General features: G+C 34.8%; 1 protein-coding gene across 1 annotated transcript; it reads right to left on the bottom strand.

The window, feature by feature from the left end:
* Positions 1 to 2,248: 2,248 nt before the first annotated feature.
* Positions 2,249 to 10,844, bottom strand: LOC149215199 (beta-glucosidase 40-like). The gene is made up of 14 exons (XM_089391047.1): positions 10,795 to 10,844; positions 7,260 to 7,344; positions 7,106 to 7,172; positions 6,950 to 7,008; positions 6,790 to 6,865; positions 6,330 to 6,401; positions 6,150 to 6,237; positions 5,800 to 6,040; positions 5,251 to 5,366; positions 4,947 to 5,170; positions 2,880 to 2,911; positions 2,691 to 2,793; positions 2,504 to 2,612; positions 2,249 to 2,417 (listed from the first exon to the last, which is right to left on the bottom strand). Exons 5-14 carry the CDS (start codon positions 6,839 to 6,841, stop codon positions 2,249 to 2,251), a joined length of 1,206 nt encoding a protein of 401 aa, XP_089247173.1. The 5' UTR covers positions 6,842 to 6,865; positions 6,950 to 7,008; positions 7,106 to 7,172; positions 7,260 to 7,344; positions 10,795 to 10,844.
* Positions 10,845 to 11,207: the final 363 nt, after the last annotated feature.

Genomic DNA, 11,207 nt, shown 5'->3' with positions numbered 1-11,207 from the left:
GGCATCAAGAAGGATGCCTATGTTTTCCTCCTTGCACGGTTGATAGGACGTGCCAGAGTAGGTGGAACATCTTTGACATCAAAACCCTCATCATTCAAAGATGCCCTTAAGCTAGGCTCCTACCCCGAGTCCCCTAAGGTTCTCTTAGGCCAAATTTTTTTGGTGGAGCATTCAATGGTCACCCTAATGCTTTATATGGATGAGTTTTTTACTAATATTAGGATATTTGATTATCAATAGTGAGCGTTTATTTTCTGGTTTAATGGATTCTATCCCCCAACTACTGCCCTATGAGCTTAGTTTCATCAAAATTGGACTCAAAATTTAGACCTACTATTTTGTTCCAAGGGGTATTTTGTGTTTATCTTAAAACATCTTGAAAACCAATAGAGGGTCTTTGACTAGTGGCCCTAATTTGGCGTCATGCAGGTATTTCGATTCAACCATGGTTTCCAGAGTTAACCCCTTTCCTTGAAATCTCTGGCTACCCGAGTATGGGTAAGGCTCCCAAAATTACCGCTCCAATCGATTTGGCCAGACTTCCTTGAAGCTATTGGAAACTCAATTGGACACTTCATCAAAATAGACAATGAAGGATTAGCTAATGGGTTTATCTCCTTCGTTCGCATATGTGTTGAGTTGAATTTAAGTGAAGGATTACGAGACAAAATCATTTTAAAATGGGATGGGAACGAATATCTTTGACCTTTGGATTACGAAAACACTCCTTTAGGTGCAAAATTTGTCAGTAGCCCTAACGTATTTAGAATGCATGCCTTGCCACAAAAGGGTTGGTTGGCTCCTAGGAGTCGAAAAAACCCAATCATGGTTGTAGTATTAAAAGTTAGCATCAACTGTTAAGAACTCGGCAAACCATAAGAAGGGTTGTTCTTAGCAACAGAAGACAACTCCTGACGCCTCGACTTCTCAAGATCTAGTGCAAATCTGTGTGAATATGCCTCATCCCTTTGTAGAGGGAAGTCTTTTGTCAAAAGAGAATGAAAGAGTATCAACAATAATCGTGTCTACAATCAGCGGGCGGAAACACTCCCACGACTCTGACCATTTTGAGAGTGATAAAGAAATTTCATGACTTAGTGATGAAGCTCTCTCTAAAAAATGAGGTTATGGTCTTAACCATAAGTTGTAACTGATAACTATGTAGGGTGGATTGATTTACATAGAAGAAAGGGGGAAAATGAAAAACCCCTCAACAATTATGGTATGTGACACCAGAAAAGTTGAAGATGGTATTTGAAGTTTCCACTTTCGTGAAGTGATAAATTGTTTTCTTAAAATGATTTTTATATAAATTTTATTGGTTTAAAATGTTATAGACAAAAAAAAAATAATAATAATAATTCAAACATATTAAATATTAGTGTGGCTTGAGTTAGACAAAAACTATTTCTATAAATTATAAACAAATTATCCTAAAAAAATATTAATTTAAATTTATTTTTAACTTAATAAAAATATATACTTTTCAATTTCACATTCTCATATCTCTCATTCATATACATAATATGTAATCTTTTCCTATATAATTAAAATAAATTTAATCTAGATAATTTTGAAAATATTTATTGATCTTTTATGTTTATTTTTGTTTTTTCAATCAATTTTGTTTTTATTTTTTTAAATTAGAAATAAGTAGATAGTTTTTCTTGGTTTTTTTGTTTTGTTTTGCAAGTATAGGTAGAATAGACAATTAGGTGAAACTAAATACACATAATTCCAATCACTAATATTATAATTTCAAAATTTATGAATCAATATCAATCACTATCATTATAATTTCAAATTTTATAAATCAATATCAATCACTATCATTATAATTTCAAAATTTATTTATATGAAAATTAACTTAATTAGCAGAGTTCCCTTTGAGATTAGGTTTTGCCATTTTTCTTCTTAAACTTATTTCTAAATAATTTAGATATTAAAATTCCAATATATTCCCAAATAATTTACATACCAAAATTTCAATATTAAGTTATAAGAAACATGTATTAAGTTATAAGAAACATGTGTTGAGAGTTGTCCAAAAATTCAAAAAATAAGAAACATGGGTTGGAAGTTGTCCAAAAAGCTTCCAATTTTTTTTTTTCTATAAAGACAACTTGGGTTCAATATTACTATAAAATTACGCTATAATATACTATTCAAACAAACATGTTTCGCAGCCAGGGAACATAAAGGACCATCCAAAATAAAATTCACTGTTTTCCAACCAGCGTCCCCTTTTTCATTGCAGAAAACATTTGAACCATTGGACCGAAGCCTTGGGATATCTAGTGAGATTATGGTTGTAGTCAACAAAATAGAGCCCAAATCTGGAAGTGTACCCTATTGCCCACTCCCAGTTGTCTAACAAAGACCACGCAAAATACCCGCGCACATCACACCCATCTTCCCTGTCACAGTTCGCCATTAATAAAACACATAAGTAACTGGTATTCGCTACCTGTTATTTGATTTTATAATAAGACTTCCTGCTTACCTGATAGCCGCAGAAAGGTTGGAGAGATAGTCTTCATGGTAGTTTATCCGTCTTTCATCGTTCAACGCCTTTTCTATAGGAATCGAAATACTGTTGTTGTCATCCATTCCTGCAGCATCATTGAATTCACGTTATTATAATTATTGACGATGAAGATCAATTGCAGGACATGAGAGAAGTTGATTACCGTTTTCCGTGATAATGACTGGAGGGTTGTTGTAACGTTGTTTCATGTAATTCATGAGACTCCGGATTCCCCAAGGCACTATGTAAAGCCAAGGTGACCGTGCCTGCACAAATAAGCAAATAAAATGTAACAACTCTTCATGCCCTCATGATCAAAGCCAATTTTCTTTGTTAAAAAGCTAACACTTACTCTCTCACCGATGGCTCTTCCATTCCTCCACGCTGTCAAGTAAAAAGGAAACAATGGCATTAAAACTTTCATATGTATATGTGGTTTTCAAAATATAATTTTCCAAATTAATATAGTTTTAAATTTATATTTATATAATTTTTTAAATTAATATAGTTTTAAATTTAAATTTATCTCTTTATTTAAAAATATGTATACTTATTTAATTTTAATAATATTTTGATTTTCAATTTATTGTTTGTTTACGTAAACATTAAATTGGTGTATGCAATTTTTTTATTTTCAAAACGAAATACTTATTTGTATAATATTTTAACTATACTTATTATAATCTCAATGAGCCAGATACAAGATATTAACCAAATTAAAAAACATAACAATATTTCATACAATAATTTATAAAATTTTAATAATACCTATTAAAAAATTAAAAAATTTCACTTTATTTCACAGCAAAACTTGACTTGCCTAACAAAATAATTTTGATAACATGAATTTCTCAACATATATGAAATAACACTTTTTTTAATAACATAAGGAGAAACTATCCCCAAATAATTTATTTACCATGGTTTACCATTACATCAAAATAGTTTCAACCACAATGATGACAACTATGCCAATATGGGAAACTCCTTTAGCCACGCTCAAGTTCTCACTCTTTCTTGTCTCCTCCTTGTATAATTTTTCATTTAATTAATAAAGATGGTTAACACTGGTGACAGTTAAACTCCCAAGTTCTCTCTCTTAATAATCTTTATTACATCCTTCTTTCCTCACCAATCCCCTTTCATATTCATTCCATTGCTAATTAAGTCTCCATTTGATCACTTTGATTTTGTCTTTTTAACAATCTTTATTACATCCTTCTTTCCTCACCAATCCCCTTTCATATTCATTCCATTGATAATTAAGTTTTCATTTGATCACCTTGATTTCGTCTTTCCAAACCTCTTTTTTTCCATACTTTTTTTTCCAAATTTTCATATCTTATCTTTTTTATTGGGTTCTAAGGATCCTCTTTGTCCTTATTTATTTTTTAGTTTTTTCATTTAATTAACATATTTCATTTTCTTTTTATCTTATTTTCTTCAATTTTAATATTTTTTAACTTTTACATTTTTACTACTTTCTTGCTCCAATCTTTTTTTATTACTAATAATAATCACTTTTCTTTCCCGTCATTTATTTTGATTTATTAGTTTGTAGTTAATTAAATTAACTAATAATTAAATTTTACTTGTTGATTTTATTTTCATATTTAATTCTTGGCATTTTTAAAACTGTTCTTAAATGTTTTAGCTTGGTTATTCAAGTTTTTTTATGGTTATTAATAAGTGGAATGTCCTAGAAACGTTTTAAAATAACCATGTATTTCTAGAAAAAAAAAAAAAAAGAAAAAAAAGACTTTTTGTAATTCAGTATGGAAGAGATGATGTAATAAACCCTATCATATCATGTTATATAAACATTTTGACTTTTTCAAATTATATAAAAATTAAAATTAAATTAAAAAATAAATAATAAATAAAATAATTATTACAAGTTTTGATAACCCGTAATTTTGTTATAGTAATTTTACACCACCCTAAATTTATAAACTCATTTAACAATCAACTACTCATATAGATCTGATCTATCAAAATGCAAGTTACTTTCAAAATGCAAACTACTTTCAAAATGAAAAAAAAATTAATCCCTCTCAATATTAAATAAATCTAAAATGAAATTTATTCCTTTCTCAACCATAAATCTAAGCTAATATTATAGCAACAAAATATAATTTTAATAAACATTATTTAATAAAACTAAATACTATACCCATTATAACTTATCCTTTTATTAAATACCAAATTTATTTATTTATTTTAACAAACTTAATCAACTTATAATGCTGTCTCTTCGAACAAAAATATGACTCGACAAATAACGTGATTCTTACAACCTAGATTGGTCGCCGACTTATTATGACCGTGAATGCCGCGTAGAATTTTGCAGAGCGTTAAACGTTGAATGGAAAACAAAAACTTAAAAAGGCGAAGGGAAGGGCCAATGTTCGAAACTCACGGAGGGTGACAGCGCCGGAATCGGGAAGCGCATCATTGAGAAGAAACGAGCTGCCGTCTGTTGCGTTGTCCGTCGCATAATAGGTGGTGTAATGATTCAACCCAACGAAGTCCACAGACCCTTTTAGGCGACGCGACTCTGCTGCCGAAAATACCGGTAGTCGGTTGCCAACTCTCTCTCTCATTGATGATGGATAATCGCCCAAAAACAGCGGATCCATGAACCTGCAAGTAATGAAACATGAGAGTATAGCTATTTTGAAGAGATGGCTGTTAAGGTTATTGCCATTCCATGTACTAATTACCATCCCAATTGGAAATCCTGGGCTCTCTGTGTAGCTGCAATGTCTTCAGGAGAATCGGACATGGGTTCGTACCACACGACATCCAAGGAAATACCGATTCTTCCGCCTTGCTTTGCCTGCGGTATTCATTTATAATTTACTCGCCAGAGGTATATACGAGGTGGAATTTTATTCCGAAAATTATATTACAGGAATATTTTAGAATCATATGTGCACAAACAATTAATTAACTTTGCTGATGTCCATAAAATTTTGGAATAAAATTTGCAATATAGATAAATTCAACACCCTGATGCTGCCCAACTCTAATGATGATTGCTCAGTCTAGCTATCTGCCTTGGCCAAATGTGTATATGTAAACTAGAATCTTTATGTTGATTCCAAGAATATCTAGAAATCTGACCATCAGAAAAGAGGTTAATTGTTTCACCCTTCTCCTGTCATGTTTCTAGACATTTGCACAAACAACAATTCACATAACTTCAGCAGTTATAGACACATAAAAACCCATTTAGTGGAGAAAATATAACAGCCAGTTAAAACATATACCTTATACTTTATCCGGTATATGTCCACAGTTTTGGCATGAGCAAGAAGCATATTATGGGCAACCATATAGGGCTCGGTGGCCGAATTCCCAGCGGCACAATGGGTGCATCGCCCAGGGGCAAAATAGCCTCTATAGTACCCCTCAACGGCAAACGTATGTGGCTCGTTGAAAGTTATCCAGTTTTTAACTCTATCTCCGAATTTCTCAAAGCATGTTTCCGCATAATTCACATAGTCGTCTCTGCAGGCCAGGCATAACAAACGAACCGTGAATTCATGCTGCAAACTGATTTCAATTTGAACAAACTTGCAATGTTGTGTATATATACTAATAGGAATATAGGTCTTACACAATTTTGGAGCTGAGCCAGCCATTATAGGCATCCTCTAGCGCTTGTGGAACATCCCAGTGATACAGAGTCAAATATGGCTCGATTCCTGTAACTTTCTCGCGAGACGTTAAGTTCGATATACTTATAATTAGAATCAAATTATCAGAAACTTGTAGCAGCTTCTATTGAATTGCATACCGTTTTCCAAAAGCGCATCTATGAATTTATTGTAATGATGGACTCCTGCTTCATTAATATTTCCACTTCCATCTGTATTTGCTCCAATTCATTCATTTCTCAAATTGATTAGTACTTTTATAATAATGGTGGGATATATTCTTTATTCGATTTCATTTTGAGTATCCTCCAAATTATTTCAACAAATTATTCATCACAGTTAAAAAAAATAAAAAACAATGGTTAATTTATCTAGGTTTTGTCTACCGAAAAGATTTTTTTTTTTTTTTTTCCAACCAGGCTGAGCCTAGGCCAGCCTCCAATGTTTCGATGCTATCATCAAAATTATGTGAAATTATGTAAAGCTCCCCTAACTTCGATCTCTCCATCGAATTTGAACAAAAGACCCAGTGAAATTGAAAAAGTGACTTATCTTACCTATAAGATAAAATTCCTGGATTAAAAAGAAAATTTATCTTACCGGGAAATATGCGTGACCAGGAGATCGAAAATCTGTAAGCATCCATCCCCATATCCACTATTAGCCCGATATCTTCCTGCACAACGTATTCAAATATGATTATTACCCTACACACATTCCTTCTTACAGCACGGTTTTATTGGAAGGTTGGAAATCTGACCCTGTAACGATGATAGTGGTCGACTGCAATGTCTGCATTGCTGGAATCCAGAATACTCCCTGTAAAAGCAATGGTGTTCACATGATTTTAAATGGTTTATACTGTTTGCACAAAAAAAAGGGATTAAGATCACAGCTTGCTCTTGGAAACCAATACCAGTTTTATGAGAATAGGTATCCCATACACTGGGTCCTCTCCCATCTTCTTCTACTGCACCCTCGTACTGCAAAGTGGCACATTAGCATAAATGGCTCAGCATCAGAATATTCATACAAGGCGAAAAGGTAGAGTTCCAATGAAAATTTTGAACCTGGAATGCTGAGGAGGCCGTGCCAAATACAAATCCAGGGGGAAAATTCTTTCTGCTAAAATCTACTGTCGACTTTGGATTACATTTGGATTCCGATCTGTGTAGTACATTGCACAGGAGAACACTCACAACAACAAAGAAAAGAGAAGCAGCGCTCATCTTTGACATCTGCAAAATTCTAAGATTGGTACAGCTGATATTCTCAATTTAATCAAGATACATGTAAAGGTTTAAGTCTATTTAACCTGAATTTAACTCCATTGTAAATTTTGAAAATATTTTGAAATGTAGAAGTATTCCAACTGAATTATTTGAATTTTGAGAAATATCATTATAACCTAATTTGAATTTACAATATTTTTATTTTTATTTAAATGGTAAATTTCTAAAATATCCCTGAATTCTAACCTGCAGATATGAGATAGACCAATAAATCTACACTTTGATGTATTTAACTATCGTCCATGGCCTTTGTGTTGGCCAGTAAACGCTTTGTTACATCCAAAGACATCCTCGATCTGACTCAGATCCCTGGTTTTACGCCTGCTTTTGAGTCTATTTTGTTATCAATACTTGGAGTTTCAGGAACTAACATGTGTGTGAATGTTTGATATGAAATGACATTTAGGTGAAGGAAACAACATTTGTGTGAATGTTTGATATTAATGAAAACGATGTGTCTGCTCATATTTTTAGGCCTTGCCTTTCACAGTGCACAGATTGCATGAGTTGGTTTCCTCCCAACCGACTTGTAATTCGGTGCCTCATCGAATTTGTGATGTTCCTACCACTGAACGTCGAATTCGTGAAGTTCGTGTCCGCAGATTTTACGAATCGGCTTTCAGGGCCGTCGATTTTTAATTGGACAACTCATCGAATTTGTGATAGAGACTAGCATATCTACACTTGGATGTATTTAAGTATTGTTCATGACCTCTGCTCTTGGCCAGTAAACGGAATTCTTGATCTGAATAAGATTGAAAGCGTGTTTGCTTTCCCTCTCCTTTTGGATGTTATTTGTTTGAGATTTGTATATTGATAGATTAATTTATATGAGTGTATGGTATACTTGTTATAAACTTGACCTATTATATATGAAAATTGAATTTGGGTGGTAGGATTATATGATTTTTTTAGTGTTACTTAATTTATATTTAATTGATTTTATTTTTATTTTTAATTATATACTAAAATAGGATCTATTAAGAGGTGTTATGTGGAAAATTCTTTTATATTGACAAAAGTGAACTTTTTAGATCTAGTATTTAGATCTATAAATAATAGGGGGCAAAAATATCAATGCTTTTCTTAGAGAGATTAGAGTATGAAGGAAAGATTTACATGGACTATGTCATAAGCTCTCCTCTTCTCCTTGCTTGTAAGCTCCAATTTTAGCTAAGTGTTATAAATGGAACCCACAAAATGACTAAAACAAGCAAGAAAACTACAATATCCACATAACATAAACCAAAGTCTCTAATCAATGAGTCAAAAGGCATTGAAATACATAAGCATCAATAAGACACAAGTATAGGAAAACATAGTACTTTATGTATTAATAAATGAAAGAGAGAGTTACAACCATTTATAGATGTCTCCTCAACTATCTTGTCCTTCCTTGCCAGAAAGAAAACCTTCAATCTCAACCCTAATGAATTAATGGATGATGATATCTTAAGCTCAAAATAGTAGCATCCAGGCACTAGAAATCTCCGAAAGCTAACATAGACTCTATGGGAGGTAATGAATTGTTTAGGATTTACCAATCTAGGACTTGGACCCACATATGAAGGAGGATAAGCTCTAGGGATAAGAGATAAGATCTCTAGAGTAGGAATTCGATACCTCTACCAAAGGTAAATGGTTAAAACCACCTTAGAAACTTCTAGAAAGAGAAGATTCAAAAATATTTTTTTATTTTTCCCGAAATTTTAAAACCACTGCACCTTGAGTGAAGGGCAACCTGCACTGGTCAATGCAGGTGCTCAGTTATGCAAGGTGCAACCATTGTAGGTGTTATCGAGGTGGATATTGGTGACCACCCACCAATTCCACTTAGACCCCCACCATTATTTCTTTCAGTTTTTCAGTTTCCTTATTTGTAGCACAATTTACTATTTTTGGCAGTTTTTCGGGGTTTGAACTTCTGGAGCCGTTTTGAGGCCCTAAATGCTGTTTTTGAGAAAACTAGGAGCAAAATGGGTCCATGGACCAATTTTTCTCATCCCAAAGTTGTAGTCCTCAGATGGATCCTTTTAATGAGGTACTGTGCGTGTCAAACGAAGGCCAAAGTTACGACCCCAGAAAATTGATGTACCAATTTACCCAAAATGGGGCCCATAGTCTGGCTCTTCATCTCCTAGGGTTAGGGTTTTGGTTGTTTAGGGTTTTCCATTGTTTCTCAACAATAAATAGGCCTTCGAGCCTCATTGTAAGACAGTTCAGAGGCATGTAGCAGCCACATCTCTCCTCACAGATGAGCTACCATCGCCCGAGCTAGTTTATTTCCATTTTTGTTTGCAAGCATATTTCAATATTTTACATTAATGAAATGAAGTATTATTTCTATTGCATATCTGTATTTATGGTTACCTCTGTAATTTGTTATGTTCCTCTTTAAATCCGGATCAGTGGTATCAGAGGGGTTTGCTCTTTCTCTGCTTTTCTTTCCATGTCCCCAACGAGGTCGGGATATAAGGAGTTAGGGTTTGAACTGGTCGAACCTTTGCAAGACCAGCCTCACAAATCCCGACGGCCTCCCATGGCAGATGAAAAGAAAGATGAGGGGGCGAGAGATCCTATCAAAATCTTGCTCGAAGAGGCCCTCGAACAATAAAGGAATGCGATGATGGACAACTTTGCCCAGATCCTTCAGTGGCTACCCAGGGGCGACACATCTACTTCCATCAGCTACTCTAGAAGCGCCACACCCTTTAAGGTACAAGTTAACTTTGACATTCCCATATTTGAGCGTCAAATAGATGGAGACGCTATAGATAAATGGTTAAATCTGTTAGAAGGGTATTTTTTGTTCATGATTTTTCCAGCCGGGAAAAGATTACTTTCACTCTTCTTAAAGCTACCCCCCACGTCAAGGACTGGTGGGAAACCTACTGCAAGCAGAAGGATGAAAGTACAGTCTCACTTTTTTCAGCCGCACCCACATGGAATTCATTCTGGAATGCCATCAAGGAGTAGTACTACCCTATTAAATACATAAAGTTGACCACGCTACGGCAAGGAAGGGACCAAGACGTGCTAGATTTTACCAATATTATTCATACCCTTCGCACAAAGTTGGGTATCAAGGATTTTGTGCTGCATTTGGTACTCAAATACCGCGACTGCCTACACAGGCACATCTAGGACGAGATGGAGTTCCTGGATCTCTCCTCGCTTGGCACGGCGTACTGATACACTGTCAAGATCGAGCAGAAGTTCAAACAGAAGAAGCAAGACTTTGGATTTGCAAATTCAAATCAAGGGAAAGGCGCCCCCAAACCGTTGAACAAAGGACAAAGCCAAGGTGGGGTGGCCCAGGACAACTTGCCAAAGGCGTAAGAAAAGAACAACATTGCGAAGCCAAAGAAGGACATGGGAAAGTGGTGTGAGTTCCATAAGTGCTCCACTCACAACATAAGTGAGTGTCGGGCCAAGCAGTCACTCGTGGCTAAGCTAAAGTTTTCAGAATCAGATGCATGTTCAGACTCTGAGTCAGAATCCGATAAGGGGAATGACAAAGGGAAGCAGATTATCGATGCGGAGCCCAATGCCACCGTTTCCACCACGAAGATCCAGAAGGAGGAACCTGAAGATCTAGAGGAGGAGGAGTGCCTCTTCCACTCCCAGATGTGGGTAAAGGGCTCCCTGCTACAGTTCGTTGTCAACAACGGGAGCCAAAAGAACATCATTTTGGCAGAGGTCATGAAGCAGATGGGCTTATCGACC

This window comes from Pinus tabuliformis, chromosome 1_1 (genome assembly GCF_031772625.1).
Source record: "Pinus tabuliformis cultivar Carrire ecotype Pingquan chromosome 1_1, CPIR1, whole genome shotgun sequence".
NCBI lineage: Eukaryota > Viridiplantae > Streptophyta > Pinopsida > Pinales > Pinaceae > Pinus > Pinus tabuliformis.
This window is presented reverse-complemented; position numbering and strand designations above follow the sequence as displayed.

Bases quoted from the DNA above. Each gene is read 5' to 3' on its own strand.
- LOC149215199 (XM_089391047.1), bottom strand. From the start codon at position 6,841: ATGGGGATGGATGCTTACAGATTTTCGATCTCCTGGTCACGCATATTT. The intron at 5,367-5,799 runs GTATATGTTTTA...TGAATACCGCAG, and splicing joins TATACCGGATAAAGTATAAG to GCAAAGCAAGGCGGAAGAAT. The intron at 5,171-5,250 runs GTAATTAGTACA...CATTACTTGCAG, and splicing joins CAGGATTTCCAATTGGGATG to GTTCATGGATCCGCTGTTTT.